Here is a 25,639-nt window from a genome sequence, read left to right on the forward strand (position 1 = left end):
ATCATCTTAGTCTTTTAGATAAGTAAGCATCACCCAAAGCCTACTAGATCGACACCCTAGCTCCTGGATTAACCAGCGATAATCAAGAAATCGCTTATGCACGAAAAAGGGGAACCCTACCCAAATCCACAGAAGCTGAGCACATCCATGCTAATAACATGCATATCCCCTAGAAAGGAATCAAAACAACGCAACGACCAAAAAACACGAGAGAGGTATAATTTCAAAGAAGAAGAAACGGATCGAAAGAGCCCCAACCAAAACCGCACACCAAGCATCCAGACCAACACGGACCAGAGCATATCCATCCACCTCACATACCCACACCGTTTACTACTCGCGAATCGCCATCGACTGGCAAGCCAGGACGGGAGAAATGGCAGACGTCACGACTGCGGATGGATCCTCTCTCCTACCTACCCCGCAAGACCAAGCGACACGAGTCCCCCCCGTCGAGAGTCTCTCGGTCTATACTCTATGGGGTAGTTATGTACGTATCCGAGTGAACGGCCGCGTAGATCGCCGATAGACAGCGTGAGAAAGTCTAGTCCGTCCTCCGGTCGAGCTTGTCAATGTTAGGCAGTTAGTTCCTCGTGGGAGCTTAATCCGGTCGAGTGAGTTACAACTACAAGAAGCTTCGGCTCGGGGAAGATAGGCGTGCGTAATGATAGTCGTATCGTCGAGGTCTAGAGATGTGGCGAAGTCGCGATGGTCTAGGTGTCTGGGTCCACTTGCTGGCGTGAACTGATTAACTTGCTAAGTAGGAATCATGCTATCTACGTGATATGGGGTACGTGGTTATCCAGTATTTAGTATCTAGTACGGAGCTTCTGTGTCCGTGTGGCTTTTTTTTTCACTGGCTAAATGCTTCAATGCTTAGGTGTTTGGTCTTGTGCTGGAGCGTGGTCTAGTGGGACAAGCTTGGATGGATTAGGGATCGGTCCGTTTTCGATGGCGTCGGGACTAGAATGTTATAATTTTGATTTTGATTTTTATTCCCGTTTGAATTTTTTTTGTAGTTTGTATTATGCTCGGGTTGGGTCTTTAGCTATGGCCGCGTTCGATAGGCCACGCGGTAGGGAAATAAGGGACTCGGCCTATCATTATTCGCTTTCGTAGATCGTCTCGGCTGGGGTGATGATCGTTAGATGTCGATGCTTATATGTCAACATGACGAAACCCAGTTGCAGATATCGAGATGTGGACTGCGGACTATTGAGGGACAGAGGTTACTATGTTAGGACACGTGGGAAGGTCAAACTGATTTATTTGTTGCGTTGAACCGCTGTTGCGGTGGAATTTGGCTGAGGTATGGACTATGGAGATGGATATATAGTTCCGTTCGACTAAACTAGAAGTATAGCAATTGCCGGACATCACCCATTGCCATATAAAGTTGTATATATTGATATCCTCGATTTGCATAGTACTCTGTATGGTCATCAATTGAACCAAATAGTGATCATCCTACACTCAAATTGCTACACAGTGTACTGATCAGTTCAACCACCGACGGCAACCCTATAAAAGCCGCCGTATATGATTTCCGTCCGCGAAGCATTCCACAGCTCCGTAGTCCGTACGTTCTCGGGGAATGATCTCAGAGAGAGAAAACGCAGCGCCAATATTGTAACCAACCGGGGGTTATAATTGGAAGAAATCGACCCGTACGGGCCCCACGCGTGTCCGCCGCCCGGCCAGAGATAGAAACGCACTAAAACGTAGCTAAACCGAAGACAGCGCCAGGCTCCACCGATGTTTTGGTCAATCGGACTGATCGTCGTCTCCAAGGGCCTGGACCTTGGTTTCGTGCCCGCCAGAAGTTGGAAATTAGTGTCGGTCGCTTTCTTGTTTTTCTCGTTTTATGGCTCGTTTGGGGTGGTTCGTTTGGGAGGATATCTGGATGTGGATGTTAAGTCCGTCATGGAATCAATTGACTTGATAGGATCGTACTGAGTAAATGAAGGAACGAGATGAGATACCTCACGGTCGGCATTCGGAATCCAGCCTCAGTTCGCCGTTAAGGTCACTCGGCTTGAGCATTCCTCGTTCTGCAATCAATTTCAAACATTGGCAACAAGCCACGCCCGTCGGTTCGAAACGGGATATTTATTATGATTTCATTTTAATTTATCCCATTCCCGAATCAGCGCGCATGGGACGGTCCGATAACGACTGACTGCCGCAGCATCCGGGAGGACACATAACAGACCAGCCAGACAACTCGACTAAAGCCTAAAGGTCCTGACGGTAATGTGCATCGGACGCTGAGACGGTACCTGGCATGGATCATGATGCGTCCTGCATCGAGTTGATAGCTGCATGGTCGAGACGGTGACTATTTTCTCATTTTTCAATCTCTGCAAACGGCCGGCTCCCAAGATGCCTCCCAGAACGGACATCCTGGTATGAAGTTTCCCGTCGATCCCTACCTGTGGCATGCCGGAAAGAATCAACACTGCCTCCCCCTTCCCGATGTTTCCGTTGTCCGATCTGAAATTCTTCCATTATTGAGGATGATTGCTTACTTGTGATCGGAGAGGGAAGGAATATCGAGGTCAGCTGAATAGGGTTGTTCGTGAGCAGTATCATGGTTAGGAGATCGAGAAATCAGCACCCGTTTGGGGGTATCGCTCTTAACAGTATCGACTAAGAGGGGAATATCCTTATTATAGGAACAATTATTAATTGATCATGCCGAAATATCTCCTCGGGGGCTTGTTTGTTTGTGCTACCCATTCCTGCCCGTTGCGAGGGAAGTTGGGAAGGAAATATTCTGGCCCTCCTGAGTTACACTGTTCCCGGGGGATGGTTGTTTTGGCAATCGACCCAGGGCTTTCTGAGGCGGATCATCAGAATTCAAAATAATAATATAATCATCATCATCACAAGCAAAGTCAAACCCTGCACTCCAGTCTAAAGGCCAAGGAATCTTGGATAAGCGGATAAGAAACAAGTCCGTTCCAAGATTCAACGGAGTTTGGGGCACCGACGATAGACTGATAGACAGATATTTAATTCATCGGCGGTTCCCACTTCCCACTCTTCTCGTTCACCAGGTTCTTCTAGCTCCCTACTAGAAGGAGCTACGACGGGGACGAGGTTTCAACCTCCAGCCTCCCGGGAAGAAAGAGTTTGTTCTCTCGCTCTCGTTTCGGCTTTTCGTTTTCTTTTCTTTTCTCGAGAGGAGGCGGAGGGGCGCACTAAGCAGACCCAAACCTGAAGCAGGCTCGGCCATTCTACTAAACCGATAGACTAAATCTAGTCGGCTTTAGCTCTGTTCTGGCTGATTGCAGCGACGGGCGAAACCCGGTTTTGACCTGACCAACAGTCCCCAAGTGGGCTTTTTGGCGACGGGAGGATGTGCTTTTGCCTTCTCGATGGTTGGCTCAACTAGTGAGCTGTGGGTTTTTTTCGTTGTCGTGTCTCATCTTCTTTTTTCTTTGCTATCCACTTCACCCATCACTTTTATTAGTATCATATTATTATGATTAGTCCTCGGTTTGAAGATGTTTGTCGCTCCTCTGTACCCAGTACTACTCGCTGTGTTGATGCCCCAATATTTCCCCAGCAGCTATTTGAGCCGGTCGTGGTTCGTCGGATGCATGATGAGACATGGGACCTGGAGATCAAAGACATCAATCTATATCCATAAATATTATTAATCTTTATTCGGGCCTAGCGAATGTGCCTGCTCAGCTGCTGCGTACAGTGAGTGCGGCAGTGCGCCTTGTGCCGGAATCCCTGCACCATATCCTAACCTAGTAAGAAGAAGTATACCGGGGGGAACGAGCCATCCGCTAATGCTGCTACCTAATCTTGGGCGGAAGTCCTTGACTGGACGATTCGATTATGAATCATCGTACCTGGGCAGTCACCATTTATCATTATTAAGATTATGTAGGGTTGATGTGAAAAGAAGACCAACTAGCCTTAGTCTATCGGTCCGACTGCGTGCACCGTAGGTGATTAATCTTGGGTTCCAATTTCAGGACGACCAACACTATCACGATCTCAACTGAACATACTCTCGTCACTCATCTGTCCTCCTCATCGACCGACTGTTTTCGCACCTCAAAGTGTCCGTTGGCAGTATTCCCATCGTCTCCTTGGCTCCGTTTCCGGTTCGAGCCCTGGCGGGGGATCCACGACCGTTGAGAGAGCCTTGATTATTGGTCTGCGTAGCAAAGGGAAAAAGAAGATAAAAATAAAAATAAAATAGTTCAGGTTAAAAAAAAAAGAAAAAGAAAAGGGAAAAAAAGGAAAAAACAAAAAAGATAACTCTCAGTCAGTCACCATCACTCCATAAGCTCCTCTCTCTGGGCTGTTTTTCGGCCTAAAAGTGACCCATTCCATCGTGCTTTCAACTCCCCCTCTCTCTATCTGACTGACTGATTGATTGATTCAACTGAACTGGACTGGACTTCTCTCCTCCTCTCCTCCTCCCCTTTCTCTAATCCCTCCCCTCCCCCCATCCCATCCCATCCCATCCTCTCCCTATCTCTCTCCCCCTACAACATTTTCACCGTTCCCTCCTTTCGTTTTCCTTATCCCTTTTCTACTTTCAATTTGGTCTTTTTCGTTTTTCTCTTTTAGTGATTCCCCTTACCTTCGTTTTTCTTGAATCTTTTTTCCCTGCCTTCCCGCCGCCTGGACCCTGCTTCTCTCTTTTTTTTTATCGTTTCCAATTTCACGTCCTTGACCAGCCCTGCTTCGGTCGCCATCCTGCGTTCGTTGATCTCGTGGAAGTTATCGTCAACCGCGCCGTATTATTGCCGTTGAGGAGTTTCCTGGCCCCAGCCCAAACGGTCCATCGATTCTTTCGACTTTTTGGCTGGCGGGAAAGCTTCCTTCCATTTCGGTTCGATCATCATGGCTCCTCCGCCGCGCTTGCGCATTTTATCAGGTGTGTACTCTGTCCCCGTCAACGATCTGCAAATCGCTCTTGGAACTTGGTCCTTGATTTCCGAATCATTTTCCCCGACTGGATCTCGTCAAGACGTTTTTTCCCTTCACCACCGAAAATGTATCAAACGGACCGTTATCTAACGCGAGTCTGTGTAGTCGGGAGCAATGCTATCTCGGCCTTCCTTTCCTGGAGACTTCAGGCGACCACTTCATGCGACGTGACGCTGGTTTGGAAATCGGGGTTCGAGGCTGTGGCCCAATACGGTGTTTCTTTCAAGTATGGCTCTTTTCGGGTCCCCCTTTCTCTTGGAACGATTTACTTATTGATGAATAGGTCGAAAGCATTCGGCAATGAACGGTTTAAGCCGCGACATGGTACGTTTCCCTGTTCTTACGTTGAAAGAAACCCGATAGACTAACGCGTGGTTCCTACAGTGGTCCGTACGCCGGAAGAAGCTGCGTCTCGAGAAAATGCCTACGACTACGTTATCCTATGCGTCAAGGCCTTGCCCGATGTCTACGATCTGGCGTCCGTCATCGAATCCGTCGTTACCCCTCAACACACCTGCATCCTCGTGAACACGACAAATACCCTGGGAGTCGAGTCGCATCTGGAGCAGCGGTTTCCGACCAACGTCGTTCTTTCGCTGGTTTCGGGGGTGGAGATTTCGCAGATTGGAGCCAGCGAGTTCGAACACTTGAACTCGTCCGATATTTGGATCGGTTCCACCAACAAGCAGACCAACGTCCCCAGCTCCATCCAAGGCGATATGGCCGCCGCGCTCGCGATGACCCTGGGATCGGGGCAGGTGAACTGCACAGTATCGAAAAATATCCGCCAGGAACAGTTTGAGCGTATGATCGGGTAAGCCTCGTGAACCTTCCGTGGTTAATTTCTTGTGAGAACAACTGCTAATCCTCTTCAGACCTATTGCATTTTATCCCACTAGTGTAATGTTTGAAACTTCCAACCACACGCAGCTTCTCGAGAAGGTTGGCGTGCGTCAGCTAGTGACGGGTGTCGTCGAAGAGCTTATCGAGCTGGCAAAAGCGAACGGGTGTTCCTTCCCCAGTGATTTCAGTGAAAAGACGATCGCGAGCATGACGGCAAGCGGATCACCGAGCGCAATGTATCAGGATTTCCAGTCCCGACGTCCGATGGAAATCGAAACCTACTTGGGATCTCCCATCAAACTGGCGACCGAATCCGAAGTCCGGATCCCACGCGTTGAGACTCTTTACGCAGCGCTTCATCACATCAATGCCACCAACCTCAGCAAGCCTCGCGAATCTCCACCCCCCATGCCGGCTGCCGCAGCTGCTGGAGCCCCTGTTCCTCCGGGCCCGCCTCCTCGAATGTCGTCCGCTCCCCCTCCGAGAGCAATGATGAATGGGCCTATGCGCCCGGGCCCCGGCGGGAGAACGAGTACCGGTATGCCAATGCCCGGAAGACGGGGACCCCCTGGACCGCCGATGCCTGGGATGATGAGACCCCCCAGTGCCCAGCCTCAATCGGCTAAAATGCCTCGCGAGCCTTCTTTGGAGGGTCTCGAGGAGTTCAGCCACCTAGTCGTCTATGACGATGGTGCGGCTGCGGCCGGTGAAGGTGGCATGCCTCACCAGAACGGTAACGGTTTCCCCGATATGCCGCCCGGCGGTCCGGGAGGGGCTCCGGCCGATCTGGCGTTGAGAGAACGCGAATTGGCGCTTCGACAGCGCGAGCTGCAGATCCGTGAGCAAGAAATGATGAGTATGCGGCGAGGCCCCCCTCGGCGAGGGCCCCCACCCAAGGCCGCCTTCGATGAGGAGGATGAAGATGACTACTTTGATCCCATGGACGCCCTTCCCATCCCTCACATCGACCCCGACAGTGTGGATATGATGAGCATCACCTCCCGCAAAGCCAAGAAGGCCCCGAGCGCCAGCCAATTACGCAAAAACCCGGAGATTGGCACGATGCCCCCGCCTCCCAGTCGACCGGGCTCCTCTTTCAGCCGGTATTTCGGTGGAGGAAGGAAACGTGCGAGCGACCGGATCATGCAGGAGATCCCTGGACTTCATGATTCGTTGATGGACAATCCCATGATGGCGTACTCATCCAACCGTTACGGTGCAGTGGACAGGAATCATATGTCCGCGGGATCGCGTGCCAATTCCCTGACGGCCAGCCGAATGGGCGACTTCCCACCGCACCCTTACCCGCAAAGCCGAAGGAATAGCAATTCCCCCGCGACTCCCTACGGTCCTGGTGGCCCTCGGATGGGCCGACCCGGGACCGCTCAAGACCAGCACCTAGGACCACCCAATGGCCCTCCTCACGGCGGCCAACCGTCGCCGCCCGGACAGATGCGAGCGCCTGTACCCAGGTACCCACCTGGACAAGGTAATGCGGTAGGTCCGCAACAAGTTGAGCAACATTATGGGGTGAGCAAACCGTATTCCGCCAAGGGCACTCCCAAACATAGAAGTCTGACCGGAAGTGCGAGCGCCAGCGCGGAGAGTGGTGATAGCGGGGCCAGTGCGAACCTTGATTCCGAGAACTCGGCGCATAGTAGCCAAACTAGCCTAGGTGCTCAGCCACCAGCTGCCATGCCCGTTCGTTGAGAGAAAAAACAGTTCTTTGAAAGACGATATCGGCCCTCGTCTCCCCCTCCCCTCTCCCTTCGTTACCCATATTGCCATGTCTTTTGCCTCTCCTTCGATATCACGGCCGAGCTAGCTCTCTCTGTCCATCTCTCTCTCTCTCTATCCCTTCTCTTCTTTCTCCTTTAAGGATACCAGCCACTCATGTCTGTTCTATAATGCACTTGTCTGGTTTTTCTTTCCAAGAAAGCCCCCCCTTCATCTGATTTGTTTCCTTTCACAAGAAGCATCTTTTAATCCCCTGTTTGGCAAAAGGAGGGCAGGCGAGGGCTCGAATTTTATAACTCTGTTGTTCAGTTCTTTGCATATACACAGGGGGACATAAGGGGCACATTTTTTCTCGATTCATGTTTTCCTTTCTCTCTCTACCTTGGAGTGGTCGGGCGCGTTGTGTGTGTGGGATTCTTTTGCATGTGGTGTTTCGCTTGCCTTTTTCTTTTTTGTCTCTTTCTCTTACCCTTAATGAGGGCGAGCAAGGAAGCTCGACCCGACAAATACGAATCGTCATCTTGCTTATGACCGCCTCAAACGTCCATAATTGCCCACCGTGCATTACATGCTTTTCCTTTTGTTTTCTTGCATGAAAAGATCGTTGTACACTATTTACCAAAGGCGCCGCATCTTTTACCGAGCTCATTTTGCGTGGATTGATCCATCAACTTGACTGGTTTTTGTGACAATGCACCCGCATTCCTTTGTATCTTTCCTTTATCTACTTATTGTTCTATTCAAGGTCTGTGATAGCTGCAGCGTTGATTACTGGTTCGGCATAAAAAGAAAGAGAGAACAAGTTGTTTGATTCAGTGATTGAGTGATTTGAATTGGTTGGGTGTGGTTGTCAGTAGCATAAGGCCATGGCATCATCCTGCGTATTTTATAGAGACGTGAGAATGTAAGAATCTTGATTGACAGTTCTGGATTGGTTCCATTTTTAATATTTGTATTGCATTGTAACCAGAACTGGCATTTGTGTTACAAGTAAAGTAGTGATAAGTACAGTAGTGGTTGATATTCAAAGTACCTAGACTGGTAGATCCTGCACGTGACCCCCACTGTAAAGTAAACAAACATCCGTCTAGCTTTCCACCTCAACTTTATCCTCATCGACTTCGCAACCACTTTCTTCAACCCTCCACTCCATAGACAACAAAAAAGCAAAGCAAAGAAAAACGAACCGAACCGAAACCAAAATGCCACCCCCTTACAACCACCACACCGGTAACCCTTACAGCGCCCGCCCCTCCTCAACCACCCACTTCCCCGCCACCGCGACCCCCTCGATGAACATGCACATGAACATGAACATGCACAGCGGCCAATCCTACACCACTTCCGGCCCCGGTTATGGTTCCGGCTCCGGATACGCGTCCAGCAGCGGCGGAGGTGGGAGTTCGAGCATGTCCGCCGCCAAAACCCGACAATATGCACAACTCCATGCGTCGCTGGCGCAGTTGAATGCGAACCTTGCGGATACGCAGAATCTGGTGCGCATGACGGCGGTGCAGGCGGAGGATATGCGGTTCTTGGGGGGGTATGTTGGGGCGCTGTTTATGGGTTCTGCGAAGGTGTTGGGGGAGGAGGGGGTTGTTAAGGGGGGAGATGGGAGTGGGAATGGTGGGGATATGGATGTGGAGGGAGGTGGGGTGAGGGGGGTTAAGAGGGAGAGTTGATTTTGTTGATTCATTGCGCTTCGTATGGTTATGGTGTTTGGGTGGGATGTTCTTGGGTGCAGTGTTGGTAAGTTGTTCTTCATGGATGGAATTGGGGGTTGCGTCGTTTATGGATTCTAGTGGTTGATGGAAGTGCTGAGGGATGGCTAATGGCTATACAGATTATGTCTATCGGTTTAGATGGACCAGTGTCTATCTATCTATCTATTCCGCTGCGCCGCGTCGCCTCATGTCACCTCGCGAAGAAGGGTGATTATGCGGTTTTGAACTACCCTAGTTATCGACGACGAACCCTCCGCCTAGAATCACGGCCGGCTCTTCGATGTTATGGTGCTCGTAACTGATGTTCGAGTTCGGGTTAGCAAGATGCTCCTCTATCTTGTCTCTTGTTGCGGACAATCTGCGCGAGGATAACTGCTCACCTCAACGTTCCTACACCTCCTGCTTCCAAAATCAAAGCCGTCTCCGTCAACGGCTTCCCGGTCCATCGCATCGCGAACGCACGCAGGATATGCCCGTGCGCGACGATCAGCACATCGCCTTGTTCGCTAGACGAGGACCCGTCGAAGCATGGACCGTGATACTTCTGTCTGATTTCGGCGATCACGGCGTCTAGACGACGAATGACGTCTTCGGGGGATCTATTGCATGTCATTAGCATGGAATCAACAGCTGGAATAACATTGAACATGACAATTGAACAATCGAATGAGAAAAGAAAAGAAAATGAAAGACATACTCTCCCCCAGGACATCCATCCCGCCAAATATCCCACGGCCCTTCCCCCTTCTCCGCCCGCATCTCTCGGATCTGCTTACTCGTCAACCCCTCGTAGTCGCCGTAATCCCATTCGCGAACCGCCTCCGTCACCTCCACCTTGGCTTCCGTGCGAATCGGCTCCTCGTCTTCGGGTCTCCGGGTTTCTGTCCAAGGTAGACGCTCGCGGCAGCCGAGGTCGAGCAGTTCGAGGGTTCGTTGGGCGCGAGAGCGTGGAGAGACGTATCTATATCAATCAACCATCAGTTTAGCCATTAGTTTATCGTACTAGCCAATTCCCAGTGTCACCACGCTCATACTAGACGAGGGCACAACAAAGAAGCGCGCAAGGCAACACAAGCCAAGCCAAGCCCAGGCAAGCCAGAACAGTAAAAGTTGACTAAAGAGAAACAAACATACACATGAACCAACTTCCTCGGCGCAATCAACCGATCGTTCCCGACGAGCGCCTTCCCCGTCGACTTGATTCGTTTCTCGCCGTTCGGTGTTAATGCCAGGTCTGTGGTGCCTGTGTGTCGACCGTTCAGGGACCATTCGGTTTCGCCGTGGCGGATGATGAAGCAGCGGGGGGCCATTGTTCTTTTTTTTTTCTTTGGTCTTGATTGTTGGGTTTGGGCTGTGGTGTTCTTGGAGGGGAGAGAGTTTGGAGTGGATTCTTTCTGAGAGGAAGAGGAGGAAGAAGAGGGAAAGAGGTGAGAGGAAAGTTGAAGGAAGAGTTGGTGGTGGGGGAGAGGTTGCGTCATACCTAGGAGCAAGAGTAAGCTTATCTTGTCGGTGATCGACGGTTCGTGTCTACTACGGTGTACTCCCTATGATGAATTATTGACATCAGTGGGCTAGATTGAACGCTTAGAAGCTACTATATGAAAGGCAAAGAGCTATCTAGATAGCTAGCTATTGGGTATATCATCTGTTGACTGCATTGAGTTCGAACTGATTGGTGCAGTTGGTCCTGTACTATGGTATGTGTTGGAGTTTGGATGGGAGCTTACATCTAGAGCTTTGATTGACAAATTCATTTGGCCTTCTACTATGCCTTGGGATTTACTCAACATTATTGTGTAGTTACAACCATCTCTGTACTTGCATCCGAGATCTAGATACTGTCAAGATCAAAAACCGGTGGATCCACGTCTGCTTATGTCATGGCGATAGGCGAATCGATTTCGTTAGGCATGCAAGTGCTGTAGTCTGTAGTACTACTACTCTTGATTCCTTGACCTCGAGTCCCAGTGCAACTTCAATGTCAAGCAGTTTCCAACCGAACTGAGAAACACCCCCTGGCCATGATCTGACAAAGTCACTGTTATACTCTCAATCGGTCTCCTGCCCACCTACTCACCCAAAACCCCACCAAAAACCGGAGGGGCAGAAAGAACCAAACTCCAACCACTTTCTGCGTTGCAAACATGCCCGGCAGGAGCAAGAACCTAAGAAACACCTCCCTGCTCTCAGGGAGCCCTCTATCCCAGACTCTCATCCCCTCCGACATCCTCTCCAGCCCTGACCAAGAATGGGTAACCTCCCGGGACCTCGCAGAGCCCTGTCTGCCCTACATCCCGGAGATCATGGAAGATGTGACGGTCTTCCTGCTGGGCAATATCAATATCAACTCGAGCCATTTGTTCCGGGCTGATATCTTGTATGATAGCTTGGGGCTGCTGAAGACGCCGTGGCAGAAGGAGAGGGTTCATGCGATGGGCCAGGACGGTGCCGGGGGTGATGATGTCGCGAACAGCGGTGCTAGTGTTAGTGAAGATGCTGAGGCCGAGACAGAGGCTGCAGAGACGGTGGAGCCTATCCCCGCCCAGGACGTTCCTGGCTTCGAGTTGACCAGGACCGTGGTGAGACGGTTTATTCCTCGGAATCCGAACCTGGATCGGGAGTTGGAGCAGACGTGTCATTTCTATGATAGGTTCAAGGGCAGCGAAAAGGATGGTGATTTGTCGACGCCCGCGTCTCGAGATGTGCTGGTCGTTTACACGCCTCATGCGACTTCCAAGGAAGACACGCCGTACTACCATCCCCAGATCCGGGCATTGGCGTTACTCTACCAGTTCGAGTACAATAGCCCAGATGCCGCAAGCGCAGAAGCAGGATCAGAGGACGAGAGATCACCCGGTTCAGGCACCCTATCGCTACACTTCCTCCCCTTTGCGGACGAGGAAATCTCCAACCGCCTAGAACGCACCCTCAACGCCCTCATCAACACCCAGATCCGTCTTGCGCGCGGAACCCGCCTCGCCAACGAGGCCGGGAAAGCACCCGGAAAGGGCTCAAACCGAGGCGGCGGCGAGGGCCGTGGTGGCGGCGACAAGCCCAATAAAGATAACATCATCCCGCAGCATCTGGTGCAGAACACCTACACGCGACTGAAGTTCAAATATGGGCCCGACCTCTGCCGCGACTGGGTCGAGTCTACGGAGCCTAGCAAGCATGTCTTCGAGGATCTTAGCATTACTGCGTTCTTGATCGAGTTGTGGCGAAGCATGTACGGCGTTTGTCCTGCCGACGAACGCACCGGACAGGCTCCCTTGGAGCAAGGAGACGATGCACAACCAGAAGACAAAGATCAAGATTCCCAGATATCCGACTTCCCCGGCTTCGTCGACGTGGCCTGCGGGAACGGCGTGCTCGTCTACGTCCTCCTGATGGAAGGATACAAAGGATGGGGATTCGACGCCCGCCGACGAAAAACTTGGAGTATATTCCCGGCCGACGTACAAGACCGCCTCAAAGAGGAGATCTACATCCCGAAACCGTTCCACGACGCACTTGCTCCTGCAGATTCGTCCTCACTAGACCAAGTTCCATCCAACTTCGACTTCGACCTCGGCGTCAAATCCCACACCGGCACCTTCCCTCCCAACACCTTCATCATCTCCAACCACGCCGACGAACTCACCCTCTGGACGCCTCTCATGGGCGCCCTCTCTAGCCTGGAATCCCCTCTACCATTCCTAGCAATCCCCTGCTGCTCACATGCCCTATCTGGTCTGAAATACCGATACCCACCACCGAAGCCTCAAACTCGAGAAGACGACGACGACACCCGTCAAGAAACCACCGCCACCCCCAACAAGGACATATCGTCTCAAGACCCGACTGCAGATGATGCAAACACAGACTCTCACGGCTCCCTACACGCCCTCCGCCAGGCCAAACTCGCCTCCCAACCGGGCAACACGGGCTTCTACAAATCCACCTACGGATCCCTCACGGCCAAGACGATGTCCGTGGCCCAGGAGATCGGATACGGCGTCGAGAGCACCCTCCTCCGGATCCCGAGTACCAGGAACATGGGCGTGATTGGGGGAAGGGAGGTCGTGATGCGGGAATGGCGGGAGAAGAAGAGGAAGATGGGGAGGGTTGTGCAGACTCAGACTATTACTCATTTGCAGGCGCAGGAACCCATGTCTTCGGGCCCTGAAGAGCCGAACCCCGAGGAAGCAACTGATCGGGTCATGGATGTCGTTCATCGGGAATGTGCGCGGGACGGGGGAATTGCCAGCGCGGCGCAGATCTGGGTTGACCGGGCGAGAGGGATACATAAAGGTCCCGGGAGGGGGAATTTGAATCATCACTGTGGTACTGGGGGACATTGATCATTTGAGCAGTATTGAATATGGGAAGGAGGGAGGGGCTGCCACTAGTATAGACCTTATATGTGTACAGGAATTGAATAGATAGATACCTATGTTGTTGCTATGGTGTGAAGTTTGATGGGATGATGAGAAGATACCCCTGATCTAGGTATGTACATAACAACTAGCATACGAGATAGAATGATTTCCTACTCATGAGCGGCGGATAGTTAAACTTACCTCCCTTAGTTAAGATAAGACGAATCTATCAAAACCATAAGAAAAAAAAAGAAATCTTCCAGATAGCTACAGACGTGACAGAAAGCATCTAATTTACATTGAACCCGGCCATCCAACATGACACCCAAAGGATTGGAACAAACGAATGCAAACAAAGTAAGAATAATATAGATGAAGTGAAGCTGGTCCATACTCCTGCAATGCATTTGATTAAAATATGTCCGAAAAATAATCCACCCCCAGAGAGAAGAGAGGGAGGGAGAGAGAGAGAGCTGAGATCTGAAAAACAAAGCCCATTCCATCATTCATTTCTATCTGTACACACACATAGGGCAATCAACTAGCCCCGATATTACTGTTATAGCTCGCTTCTACGCAGAGCTTACTTACATTACCCGCTACGAGGTTCATGATTGCTCGAGTTTCGCCTTGCTAGCCGATTGTTTCAACGAGTTGGCTCTCTGCGCCGTGGCATCAGCAGCGACGGAGCGGGCAGCTGCCGAAGCCGCGGCGTTGTCTTTTAGACGCTTCATGCGTTCGGAGCGGCCTTCGCCGGGAAGACTGCCCCAGACGGGTTCGATGGAGTCAGCGCGCCAGTTCGAGCGGTGACCGGTGAGGCCGCCGCCGCGGGTTGGGAAATGGACCATCGGGGAGCTGCCGGCGCCGGCTTCACCCCACATGCGGACGCGCTGGAGTTTGCGCAGCTTGGCCAGTCCGTAGACGCTGACCACGGCGGTGATGACGAAGCAGGTGACGGAGACGCCGCCGAAGCCGAAGTCGGATTCTTCAATGAAGTTCTTCAAGTTCATGCCGTAGAGCGCTGAGAAGAGGGTTCCTGCTGCGAGGGCGAGCGTGCCGATGCTGAATTTGAGGTCGAGGAGCATGAGGGAGTTGCGGTTGGCGTCGAGGATGGCTTTGACTCTGCACGAATATAAAAAGTCAGTGGGTGCAGATTATGATAGGAGATGGATGCGACTCACACTTCCTCCGTATTACGGATCCCAGTGACCAGGTTGCCGCTGGCCTGAACAATTTCATCGCATACTTTATGGTACGACTCCAGAAGCATTTCCACCTCCTGGTGGTCGTCCTCCTCTCGCTGAATGCCCTTCCCATTCTCCGTCAGGTACATGGCCGCCAAGTCATCGTCGGCCTCCAGCAGGTCGTCGATGGCATCTCGCACAAGTCGCGCTTTCTGTTCAAACGTACCCAACCTCTTGGAGTAGATGAGCAGATGTCTCAGCTTGTCCCGATCAATGTCCTCTTCCAACGCGCGCAGAACGCGCACAACCGGCTCTCGCACGCCGTTGAATTCCTCCTCTAAACCGGTCGTGACGCTGATCAGGACCGCCTCGAGAGCACGGAACTCGTAAGGCAGGGCCCCGGCACCCGGCGACTGTGACTGTCTCTGCCGTAGTTTCCCCTCCAGGTCGTAGACGAACATCGACTGCATGTAGGAATCCGTCGAACCATACGCATCAAAGACGAGGACCCGGTCCGCCTTGATCAACACGCGCAGGTGGAGCAGGTTAATGAGGATAGCGCTCGGTCGCACAAGAATATGAGGCAAAGTCGAGGAGTCGATCTTTCGCAGGTCGCGAGGAAGAAGGCCATACTATGCAATCATAGAGTCAGTTTCGTGCCCCCCACCGGCCGGCCGTGCTCGGAAGAAACACACCTTCGCGATTAGTTCACTCTTCCTGAAATCTCCATTGACGAGGGTTACGTTCCCGTTGCTATCAAACTCCGTACATCGCAATCGCGGCTCGTTCGACGCCTTAGCCGCTAACAGCCGTCCTCCAAAATTCAAACTTCCCTCCGTGCCCTCGTCGATCAGCGCGGGTCCCGGGTTGCGGTGCTTCGGTTCGGCCGCGGTCTTGCCGTGTCTCAGGTCGAACAGCCTGCGGAGGAGCGGTCGGCTATGGGAGGATGAGGCGCGTGACGACAGCGGGTTCAGCGGAGAAAGAACGGCGCAGGGACGTTGATCTAGCGAGACTCGATACCGCGACGGGCCCTGACTCTGGCTCTGGCTCTTACGCAATGACGGCAACAACCCTGCTTCCAGGGTGGCTTGGCATCGCGCAGGGTTGAGATGCGTCCAGTTCGACGAGGCTTCGAGCTGCAGCACACGAGACGGTCGGCCGCGGGACGACTTTCGAGCGGGAAGATCGCAGGTCGATGGGTTCGCCGTGAAGTAGAGGAGCGAATCGGTCTGGGAACGCAAGAATCGGAGTAGCGACGTCGAGGGAATAGTCGGTTTCAAAGGCGACGGGGACAGCATATCGGCCTTGCCCGTGTAAACAAGCCGCCGTCAGGGATGATGAAGAGACTTGATGTCTCTCGGTCCTCCTGAGCAGTCCGTTTGGGTGATAATACTGGCTCGTGATTCTTGTATATAATTTTTTTCTGGCGCAGATCGGAGTTGCGTTGCGGCCGGAAATGCCGTCTCGGGCTAATGATGATCCGACGGTATACTTCGGCCATACAAACAAACTCATTTTCTTCATTCATCTCTCTACTATAATTAGAGGGAAATATCTAATCTGTTCTGAAATGACTGGATTTTCCTAGCTACTGGCATATCATAGATCCACCCGGAACCTACGCACGCCACTCCCCACGCAATCTGTTCGGTTACTTCCCCTTTTGAAGCAATGACGACATTTCAATACCTCGCGGAGTACAGTCGTGATGTAGGTATGTATGTATAAGGCATAGAAAGTGTGCGAGGATAGGCGAAAGAACGAAACGCTGACCAATGCAGGTATCAAACAAAGCGCGACAAGTCTATCCCACAATGACGATAGAGGATATTTCGAAAAAGCAAGAAAAATAAAAGAATATACCGTCCCACTTTTACCAATCATCGTCGTCTTCTTTCTCATCATCTGCAGCAACACGAGTTAGACCAGAAATGCAACGCTAAAAGGGTAGAAAATAACTTACCGCTTCCTCTAACCTTCCCCTTTCTCTTATCCAACGCCTCTTGTAGAGCGCCCGCCAACCCTCCTTGGGGAGGACGTCCACTGCGAGGAGTCCCTCCAGAATCATTAGCACCTCCTGGGACTGAGGCGGCACTGCGGTCATTCTTCTCGGAGTCCTTGACCTTGCGCAGGCCCCCACCTCCTTTGCCTCCACTTGCTCTGATGGCAGACAGGAGATCATCTCTACCGCCAGAAGACTTTGGTAAAGGTGGTGCAGCTCCACCCGGCGGCGGCGGTGGTGGTGCCCCAGCACCAGGAGGTGGGGGTGGGGGAGGTGCTCCAACCCCTGGGGGAGGAGGTGGAGGTGGCGGCGCACCGACACCAGGGGGCGGTGGGGGAGGTGGAGGAGCTCCTGCACCCGGTGGTGGAGGCGGAGGCGGAGGCGGAGCTCCAGCTCCCGGGGGAGGAGGGGGCGGAGGAGGTGCTGCAGCTCGAGGGGGGGCAGGTGGTGCTCCGGCTCCCGGAGGCGGTGGCGGTGGAGGAGGAGGGGCTCCCCCAGCAGGCGGCGGCGGAGGAGGCAGTGGGGGGCTGACAGCTGCAGGCGGGGGCGGTGGTGGTCGCGCGGAACTGGCTGGCGCCGGGGGAGGTGGCGGAGGCACCGGAGGAGCCATGCTGGATGCCGGCGGGGGTGGAGTAGGCCGGGAAAGAGCCGGTACAGGAGGCGGTTGAGCTGGACTTCTCGGGGGTGGGGGAGGAGGCGCTGGCGCCGAAGGTTGAGCGTGGGGAACCTTGGGGGGAAGCTGCGGTGGTGACGCCGGGCTCATCGTCCGTGGAGGAGGCGGCGGAGGTCCTCCTGGGACGGCGTTTCGACTCGGCGGTGCAGGAGGAGCAGACACCTTCCGCTCCCCTGAGAAAGGCGGAGGAACTCCGAAGCGGCTTTGTGAATGGTCTTCCATAGGAGTCTTGGGAGGCCGGGGAGGCGGCGGCGGCCCAGGGTTGGTACCCGACATCGCTCGTTGGCGACTGGGGGGTGCAGGGCCAACAGTATGAGCAAACTTACCAGCATCCGCAATCGGGGGCGGTGCGCGGAATCTGGGTCTGGGCGGAGATGGTTCTCGATTCGGTGCAGGCGATTCGTCTCCCGCATCTGCGCGCGCTTTGCGCGACGGCGGTGGGGGAGGAGGAGCACCTCGTCGACTGCCCGTGCTGTTACCAGTGTTCTGCGGACTGATATTGCTTGTCTTGGGAGCAGGAGGGGCCACCGGTGGAGGCGGTGGGGGGGCCTTTCCCCTTTTCTGCTCATCACCGGAAGGTGAAGGCGAGGTCTCCGCTCCACTGCCTTGCTTCTGCTCGATATATGCTTTGATGAAATCGGAATTGTCTGCGATCTGGTCCTCCGTGATTCCCATCTGCAACAGCTCGTCCAGCAGGCCTTTCATGGATGGGTCGCTAGTGTCGAAAGGCATTGATTTGCGTGGCGGGCTGCTGCTCGGCGGAGGCGGAGCAACCTGGATCGAGGGTGCCGGGGGAAGCTCCGCAGGAGTAATCTGTGGTGCATTGGACGCCGTGCTGGAGCGATGGCCCAACAGACTACCGAATAGCGAACGTCCCACGCCAGACTTCCCATTCAAAACCGGAGCAGGGCCCTGGCCTCGTGCCGATGCGAAGGGTGTCTTCAAGGTCTCCTTGCTTGCGCTCTTCTCCCGTTCGTGCACCTTCTTGATGAAGGTTTTGGCTTCCTTCTCGTCGGCGAAAGACAAACCGGCGGGGCAATCCTCCAGCTCGAACGTATGGAAGAAAGTGCGATCCTGATTGTACTGGAAGTTCTCGAAGATCTCTTGATCCCAAATGACACCTCTTCCGGCGGGCTATGGCTCGGTAAGGCAGGAAACCGTCAGCGATCCATTGTCCGGGAGAGTTACCGGCAAAGGCAGCAAGGTATACTTACCGAGACATCCACCAGCTTCAACCAAAAGGTGCGCCCGACCAAATCATTCGCCAGCACTACGGCGCCCTGTAGGCCGGTGTAGGTCCATCTCTGAGGATCTGGGTGCGCCACATAAAGACGCGCGACGGCTACTGCGAGGATTTTGTTCGCCGGCTTGGGGACCATCCGCTTGACGGTCTCTTTGTCGGAGTCATTGAGGATGGACGGCATGACGAACGTAGAAACGACCGGTCAAGGACCGTAGACTAAATCGGAGTAGCGCGGATGTATGTGGATGTGTTTTAAGTGATTTCCCGGGAACACATTGCAGGTGGAGGTTGGGCGCTCCAGGCAGAAGAATCACGGTACGCTCAACGACTCAGGCACGGGACGGCTGCTGATATGGGCGGGTTGGGAGACGCAGCCGCACAACGGGGAGTAACAAAGGGATTGTCGAATTCCCTTGGAAAGGAGGTACAATCAAGTCAAAGGTATAAATACGGAGGCAAAGAGAGGGGTAGAGAGAGTCGAGGGAGAGAGGGAGGTGGGAAAGACAAAGGTTTGGCGGGCGGAAAGCGACTGGGGGCAGAAGGGAGAAGAGGTCAAGTAGCAGAAAGAAGAGGAGATCAGGTCAGCCCCGTCGCACGGAGATGCCACTAATCTCAGGCTCTCAGGCCCGGTGGGGAAGCACGAGGCCACTAAATTCAGGCTCCCCAGGCAGTTGCATTCTTCTTTTTTCTATATATTGCACCACACCGGAGTAAGGTTTATGTATTATTGTTCCTAATAATGATGATAATATTCAATGCAATCTCTATCCCCCGCAGGATTTCTCTTCCATCAGGACTCCCTTCTGGTCAACCTGCATACGGTGCCACCAAACGGTAACGGTTTCCCGACATTTCGTCCATTGATTCGACCGAGGCATGCCAGATCCAATAAACCGGAGGGAACAAGTATTCTCATTTGTTGTACTTTGTCCGACGGTGGCCAACCCTGGTGGATGTTTTGTACGCCCAATGCCCAGCCTGTCCCACTGTGGGAGTGGACCGACGTCATCCCGTCGACAGATACGCGCGGTGCATTTATATACTTCGTAGTGCCATCTTCCTTCCAACGTTTCCTTTTTACCTTAAGGTCCAACCTCAAGTCCGCATTCCTCATAGATTTCTCGATTTCTCCACCAGAAGTCTAACTTACTATTCTCCACTAAATCATACAACCTCAAATATCTCCCGATATCTCATCGCTAACAAAATGCCTACCATCCCCTCCGATCCTACCAACTTCCCATCGGTGGAAAGCCAGAAAGAAGGCCAGAAGGGAGCGGATGACAAGCCCAAGGCAACTGCGCAGGACTTTCAGTCGAAGGGACCTCAGATTCCAGACAGTACGTCCTTCCACGTTCAACCATCAAGCCTATCTACGCCACAAGGTGCTAACCTCTTATCTATTTAGGTATGCCACCCAAAGCCTCTCGCGAGGAAATCGAGGCCCGAATGAAGGAGCTGAACAAATAAGATGCATATATGTGTGCTGAGGCCGGGGTTTTCGCTTCTATCCTAATCATGGGAGTCTAATTTGGACGATACTCTTGGAGTGGCCTGCTAGTGATGATGTATGATATACAACGAATGATGCATGCTTTTGCCATTTTGCACAGATTTCCATACTCTATAGATCGTAAAACTAGGCTCTTGTAGACTGTTCGTTTCCTTGGGTGAGTCGACGATTTGACGTTTGCTGACCACGTCGTCGTTCCATAGGCTATATAGATAATCAGCGCTCTCCCTTGGATATATGATAACAGACACCACCGTCCTCGTAGTTCTACTCAACCGTGCTCTCAAGTTCATATCGGATTATACACACTATCCTCTACCCGGGCCTATATAGACCATGGTCATTACGTCACAGGCCACGTGACCTCGTGTTCTCTAGATCCTCGATTCGCGACGACGACCATTCCTTCTCGCGTCAAGAGACCCCTCATGCCACCGGAACGCACCAATGTCCCGGTGAAGCTGTCCCTGCCGTTGGTAAGTGTTCTGGGCTACCCCTAGATAATCATAAAACAACTGATCTGACTGACATGTCCGCATCAGCAATACCAGCAGGACATCTTCACCGAATTGCGCTCGGAGGATGAGTTGGTCATCCTCGCCCGTGGCCTCGGGCTTTTGCGGCTAGTAACGAATCTGCTTCATTTTTACGATGCTGCCGGAAACAATCTCGTTCTAGTGGTGGGAGCAGATGATAGAGAGAACGAATGGATTGGTGAAGGTTCGTCGGCCGATCTCTTGATAATCGCGGTTCGCGGACTCGTCGGTTCTAATTGCCACAGCCTTGGCGGAACACCATGCCATTAGCAAGACCCCTCTTGCTAGGGGTCTCAAGGTAATCAATACCGAAAGGGCCTCTGTCTCTATGCGGTGTGTAGTCCCCGTAGGCTACATCCATAACGGGATTACTGACGGACACTTAGAGAGAAGATCTATGCCGGGGGCGGTATTCTGAGTGTGACATCCAGAATACTGGTTGTAGATCTCTTATCGAGTAGGTTGACAACACCCAATAACAATTGCCAGCCAAACATTCTAATATCAATTTAGAACTCCTCGATCCCGAGAAAATCACCGGAATGGTTGTGCTTCACGCCGACAAGTAAGTCGACCATCTCAAGAGCCTATGCACGCATGTATACTAAACATATGGCAGGATCGTGGCAACTTCAACCGAGGCCTTTATTGTCCGAATATTCCGGCAGCTGAACAAGCAAGGATTCCTCAAAGCCTTTTCGGACTCCCCCGAGCCGTTCACAACAGGATTTGCGCCGTTGGCAAACTCTATGCGCAACCTCTTTCTTCGCAAAGCTTCCCTGTGGCCCCGCTTCCATGTTACAGTCGCCGAATCCCTCGAAGGGCACAGGAAAGCAGAAGTCATTGAGCTCGAAGTCCCAATGAGTGACAAGATGCGTGAAATCCAAAATGCAGTTCTCGAATGCGTGGAAGTCTGCATTGGGGAGCTGAAAAAGGCCAACGCGGGTCTTGACATGGCTGATTGGACACTCGACAGTGCCCTGCACAGGAGTTTTGATATTTCAATCAGACGTCAACTCGATCCTATCTGGCATCGTGTGACTTTTAGGACTAGGCAGATTGTCAGCGATTTGTCTGACCTGCGAGCAATTCTTCAGTAAGTCCTCTCACATAAGTATTTCAAATGCCGAATCCATTCAAGTTAGTCTGACTGATTTCAGTGCCTTGCTTACTTACGATGCCGTCTCGTTCATGAGATACCTTGACACTATTGTTACGGCTCATTCGCCACCACCTGGCTCATCAAGACACAACTATTCACCATGGCTATTCCTCGATGCAGCCCATGTCTTGTTCCAGACGGCAAAGTCCAGAGTTTACCAAGGCAAACTCAGCAATGACACCCCCTCTCTGTCAACCTCATTCCCTACAACATTGCAGCCTGTCCTGGAGGCGCAACCAAAGTGGGAAGTCTTGGCAGAAGTGCTAGAAGAGATTGATACCGATGCATATCTGAACCCAGTCAACGTTGACGAATCAAATAGTACTGTGTTAATTATGTGTTCCGATCAACGCACCTGCCGACAGATCCGCGAATACCTCGGGACTATGCATGCTGGCGTGGATGCAGCGAAAATAGAGGATGACGACGACCCCATTGAAACTAATGAAAGAAAAGCATTTGGAAATGTCATTATGCGCCGGAGACTGCGAGATTATTTGAATTGGAAAAGCTCTCTGTCCAACGTCAATAAGAATTTGTCATCCCGACCAGAAAATGACGAGTCACAAGGAAAGGCTTCGAATTCACCAGGACAGTCGAATCAGCTAGGAAGAGCACCTCCCAATAAGCGACGTCGTGTACGTGGTGGAGGTGCAGTTTCTTCAGCTGCCGCACGAGTACCGAATAGCAGTGTACAAACGGACGTCGAACCGTCCGGGCAAGTGTCTGAATTACTCGATGAAATTCAGCCTACAGAGATCGAGGAGGCCCAAAAGGAGGAGATCGTGATTGATGACCTCGAGGATATGGAAGACTTTTATGAATTATACGATATGGATAACCTCACCGTGGTGCACCCATACGTCGGCGACATGGACGAGCATATACTGGAAGAGATTCGACCCCGCTACATTATCATGTATGAGCCTGACTCGGCCTTCATCCGGCGAGTGGAGGTCTATCGCAGCTCTCATGTGGGAAGGAACGTACGAGTATACTTCATGTACTATGGAGGCTCTGTCGAAGAACAGCGATACCTGAGTGCTGTTAGACGCGAGAAGGACTCCTTCACCAAACTTATCAAAGAGAAGAGTGTAAGCCACTCCTTCGCGATTCCTTTCCTCAAATTCAAGCACTAATTCGGCAACAGAACATGGCCGTCACCATCACGCATGACAAGAGCCTTGAAGATCCACAGGAGCAGTTCCTCAGAACTGTGAACACTCGCATTGCCGGAGGAGGCCGCCTGGCCGCCACAGCGACCCCTCCGCGTGTCGTCGTCGACGTGCGAGAATTCCGAAGTGCCCTCCCATCCCTCCTACATGGTAACAACATGATCATCGCCCCCTGCCAATTAACAGTCGGCGACTACATCCTAACCCCGGACATCTGCGTCGAGCGCAAATCCGTCCGCGACCTCATCACGTCCCTCAAAAACGGCCGTCTTTACAACCAAGCGGAGACGATGCTCCAGCACTACAAGAACCCTCTACTCCTGATCGAATTCGACCAGAACAAGTCCTTCACCTTCGACGCCTTCGCCTCCGCAACCACCCCCGGCACCTCCTTCCTCACCGACTTCGGCTTCTCCTCGTCCGGCACCGCAACTACCTCCCTATCAGCCAGCAGCTCCCTCGTGAACCCCTCCAGCCCGAAATCCGCCCAACACCTCCTCGTCCTCCTCACGCTGACGTTCCCCCGACTGAAAATCATCTGGTCCTCATCACCCTACCAGACCGCCGAAATCTTCGCCGAACTGAAGAAGAACAACCCGGAGCCTGACCCGCTCCGCGCGGTCCAAATCGGCCTGGACATGGAGATTGCGCCGGATCCGTTGTCCGCGTCGGGGTCTGCCGGTATCATGGCCGCGGCGGGTATCGAGCATCGCACGTTTAATCTTCTGCCGCAGGACATGCTGCGTGCTGTGCCGGGTGTGTCGCCGCAGGCCGTGGAGCGGTTGATCCTGGAAACGGGGAATATCACCGAGCTTGCGAACATGGATGTTGAGCAGCTGGATCCGTTGGTGGGAATTGAGGCTGCGAGAAAGATAGTGGGATTCTTTCGGAAGAGTGTCTTTGATGGGGAATGATGGTAACCCTGGGGCTTTTACATTTACACGCATACACTACACTCCCGCAACACTAATGGAAGCATATTCGCGTATTAGGCACATACAAAAACTACGTAGAAGTAAAGAGAGACCCATGCGTTAGGAAGTACTTTCATTTTTCGTGACCTTTCTCGCTAATCTATCGACAAGAAAAAAAGGAAAAACGAAATAATAAAAAAGGAAACCGTAAGACAAAAAAAAAGCCAATTGCCAGCAAGAAAGATACCAGACTGCCAAAAATCTAGCAGTCCAGTTTTCCATTAAACGCTTGGCAATCAATTCCTCTGCAAACTCTCGAGATCTATCCTGCACAATGAAAGATGAAGAAGATAGCAGCGAGATGAAACAAACACTGTTATCAGGTTTTCATCGTGGAGGGGAGAGTCGAGAGTCCCCAATGATTCATACCCTGAGTTGATGATTTGGGAGCAGCACTGGGTACCGTAAGGGAACCCCTGTGGAGCGGGGGAAAGCGCTGCAACCCTGATCCCTTTTCTCGTTTGTTGTCCTTCCAAGGTTGTGGGGGAAAGATAGTTTGCCCGAGTGATAGATGAACTCGGCCGGCCGACAGACTTCCATCCTAACGTGCGAACTTTATTGTTTCGCAGGAGGAAAGTCTGCCGAGATCAAATCCCCAAGGAGATAGGTAGAGAAACAAACGTATCTTGAAAAATTCTCGCGTACCAGAGAAAATAGGAAGAAAGGAATAAGGGTCGACGAGAGAGGAAGTTCACAAATAAAACCCAGTGACTCTGTCTGGCAGGGGTGGAATGCATCGGGGACGCAAGAGAAGGTAGCCCTGAGAGGGCCAGTTTAGAGCTCGTCGACATCGATCTCCTTCTCGTCTTCGCTCTCGCGGTCCTCGTCGAACTCGACGTTGTCCTCGAAGCCCTCGTGGCCGTAGGTGTCGGTCTCGTTGATCTTGGCGTGTTCGGGCAGCTCGCCGTAGGCCTTGAGACTGCGGGCCTCGTCGGCGGTGTACTTCATGATCACGTCGCCCTTCTCGTCCTGGTAATCACGCAGCGAGAGGAGGATGATGTCACCCTGGTTGATCCAGACCTTCTTCCTCAGCTTGCCACGGATGTGGGCGAGTCGCTTTTCGCCGTCGAAGCAGAGAGCCTCCAGACGGCCGTTGCCGAGCATCTTCACGACCTGCGCATACTCCTGGCCTTCCTCCTTGAAAACGAGTTCACGCTTCTCGTTGTCGTTCTCGTTCTTTCCACGGCGACGGTTCTTACCGCCCTGTTTGGTTGGGAAAAGTGGTTAGCTTGTGGTTCGAATGTTGTGATTTGTCCCGTTTGGTCTTCCAAGTCAAGTCTGCCACAGTGGCAAGTGCTCCATATATTCCCACAACCAAGAGAGGAAAGAAAAGAGAGGAATGACTCTGAAGATTCTCGTCTCTGCAGTGTCTCTTTCCCTTTTTCTCTCTCGTTCGAAAGAAGATATGGCCCAAGCGCTGCCTCATCGCGACTCGGGAAAAAAAACTCTTATGCACAAAGCGGGGTATTTCGTGCGTAACCAACACGAAAACAATGGAAGAGAGGGGGAACCAAAGGGAGGGAGAGCTTACTTTTCCCTTGTTCTTGGGCATGGCG

General features: G+C 52.4%; 9 protein-coding genes across 12 annotated transcripts; 5 read left to right on the plus strand and 4 right to left on the minus strand.

Moving 5' to 3' along the window:
• The first annotated feature begins 4,224 nt into the window (after positions 1 to 4,224).
• Positions 4,225 to 8,625, plus strand: LDX57_009233. 2 transcript variants are annotated; one of them, XM_046090955.1, is made up of 6 exons: positions 4,225 to 4,906; positions 5,065 to 5,185; positions 5,243 to 5,283; positions 5,344 to 5,773; positions 5,835 to 7,332; positions 7,401 to 8,625. In XM_046090955.1, exons 1-6 carry the CDS (start codon positions 4,873 to 4,875, stop codon positions 7,413 to 7,415), a joined length of 2,139 nt encoding a protein of 712 aa, XP_045946929.1. In that variant the 5' UTR covers positions 4,225 to 4,872; the 3' UTR covers positions 7,416 to 8,625. The 2 variants fall into 2 exon arrangements, with proteins under 2 accessions (XP_045946929.1, XP_045946930.1); XM_046090954.1 differs by lacking the exons at positions 4,225 to 4,906; positions 5,065 to 5,185 and having other exon boundaries at positions 5,245 to 5,283; positions 5,344 to 8,625.
• A 116-nt stretch (positions 8,626 to 8,741) lies between these two features.
• On the plus strand, positions 8,742 to 9,221 carry LDX57_009234 (DASH complex subunit HSK3 family protein; the record flags this gene model as incomplete). Its single annotated transcript, XM_046090956.1, has 1 exon — positions 8,742 to 9,221. The coding sequence occupies one exon, from the start codon at positions 8,742 to 8,744 to the stop codon at positions 9,219 to 9,221; it is 480 nt and encodes a 159-aa protein (XP_045946931.1).
• Positions 9,222 to 9,494: 273 nt separating this feature from the next.
• Positions 9,495 to 10,573, minus strand: LDX57_009235 (histidine phosphatase family protein; the record flags this gene model as incomplete). The annotated part of the gene is made up of 4 exons (XM_046090957.1): positions 9,495 to 9,561; positions 9,644 to 9,862; positions 9,961 to 10,224; positions 10,398 to 10,573. The coding sequence occupies 4 exons, from the start codon at positions 10,571 to 10,573 to the stop codon at positions 9,495 to 9,497; spliced, it is 726 nt and encodes a 241-aa protein (XP_045946932.1).
• Positions 10,574 to 11,407: 834 nt separating this feature from the next.
• On the plus strand, positions 11,408 to 13,603 carry trm44 (tRNA (uracil) methyltransferase; the record flags this gene model as incomplete). Its single annotated transcript, XM_046090958.1, has 1 exon — positions 11,408 to 13,603. One exon carries the CDS (start codon positions 11,408 to 11,410, stop codon positions 13,601 to 13,603), a length of 2,196 nt encoding a protein of 731 aa, XP_045946933.1.
• Positions 13,604 to 14,229: 626 nt separating this feature from the next.
• On the minus strand, positions 14,230 to 16,103 carry MRS2_2 (CorA family magnesium transporter; the record flags this gene model as incomplete). Its single annotated transcript, XM_046090959.1, has 3 exons — positions 14,230 to 14,743; positions 14,803 to 15,437; positions 15,501 to 16,103. 3 exons carry the CDS (start codon positions 16,101 to 16,103, stop codon positions 14,230 to 14,232), a joined length of 1,752 nt encoding a protein of 583 aa, XP_045946934.1.
• Positions 16,104 to 16,678: 575 nt separating this feature from the next.
• Positions 16,679 to 18,904, minus strand: LDX57_009238 (WASP family protein; the record flags this gene model as incomplete). Its single annotated transcript, XM_046090960.1, has 3 exons — positions 16,679 to 16,710; positions 16,769 to 18,614; positions 18,695 to 18,904. 3 exons carry the CDS (start codon positions 18,902 to 18,904, stop codon positions 16,679 to 16,681), a joined length of 2,088 nt encoding a protein of 695 aa, XP_045946935.1.
• Positions 18,905 to 19,930: 1,026 nt separating this feature from the next.
• Positions 19,931 to 20,193, plus strand: LDX57_009239 (uncharacterized protein; the record flags this gene model as incomplete). Its single annotated transcript, XM_046090961.1, has 2 exons — positions 19,931 to 20,063; positions 20,132 to 20,193. The coding sequence occupies 2 exons, from the start codon at positions 19,931 to 19,933 to the stop codon at positions 20,191 to 20,193; spliced, it is 195 nt and encodes a 64-aa protein (XP_045946936.1).
• Positions 20,194 to 20,649: 456 nt separating this feature from the next.
• rad16 lies at positions 20,650 to 24,135 on the plus strand. 3 transcript variants are annotated; one of them, XM_046090962.1, is made up of 8 exons: positions 20,650 to 20,712; positions 20,779 to 20,956; positions 21,018 to 21,105; positions 21,159 to 21,229; positions 21,286 to 21,337; positions 21,392 to 21,868; positions 21,933 to 23,028; positions 23,085 to 24,135. In XM_046090962.1, exons 1-8 carry the CDS (start codon positions 20,665 to 20,667, stop codon positions 24,021 to 24,023), a joined length of 2,949 nt encoding a protein of 982 aa, XP_045946937.1. In that variant the 5' UTR covers positions 20,650 to 20,664; the 3' UTR covers positions 24,024 to 24,135. The 3 variants fall into 3 exon arrangements, with proteins under 3 accessions (XP_045946937.1, XP_045946938.1, XP_045946939.1); XM_046090964.1 differs by having other exon boundaries at positions 20,779 to 21,105; XM_046090963.1 differs by having other exon boundaries at positions 20,779 to 21,229.
• A 722-nt stretch (positions 24,136 to 24,857) lies between these two features.
• On the minus strand, positions 24,858 to 25,635 carry TIF11 (translation initiation complex factor eIF1A; the record flags this gene model as incomplete). Its single annotated transcript, XM_046090965.1, has 2 exons — positions 24,858 to 25,286; positions 25,615 to 25,635. 2 exons carry the CDS (start codon positions 25,633 to 25,635, stop codon positions 24,858 to 24,860), a joined length of 450 nt encoding a protein of 149 aa, XP_045946940.1.
• Positions 25,636 to 25,639: the final 4 nt, after the last annotated feature.

The sequence above is a fragment of the Aspergillus melleus genome (assembly GCF_016097325.1).
Source record: "Aspergillus melleus strain CBS 546.65 chromosome Unknown contig5, whole genome shotgun sequence".
Classification (NCBI taxonomy): domain Eukaryota; kingdom Fungi; phylum Ascomycota; class Eurotiomycetes; order Eurotiales; family Aspergillaceae; genus Aspergillus; species Aspergillus melleus.

Coding starts and splice junctions, on each gene's coding strand:
- LDX57_009233 (XM_046090955.1), top strand. CDS start 4,873: ATGGCTCCTCCGCCGCGCTTGCGCATTTTATCAG. Junction 4,907..5,064: donor GCGCTTGCGCATTTTATCAG/GTGTGTACTCTG, acceptor GAGTCTGTGTAG/TCGGGAGCAATGCTATCTCG. Junction 5,774..5,834: donor CAGTTTGAGCGTATGATCGG/GTAAGCCTCGTG, acceptor AATCCTCTTCAG/ACCTATTGCATTTTATCCCA.
- rad16 (XM_046090962.1), top strand. CDS start 20,665: ATGCCACCGGAACGCACCAATGTCCCGGTGAAGCTGTCCCTGCCGTTG. Junction 20,713..20,778: donor TGAAGCTGTCCCTGCCGTTG/GTAAGTGTTCTG, acceptor TGTCCGCATCAG/CAATACCAGCAGGACATCTT. Junction 23,029..23,084: donor AACTTATCAAAGAGAAGAGT/GTAAGCCACTCC, acceptor ATTCGGCAACAG/AACATGGCCGTCACCATCAC.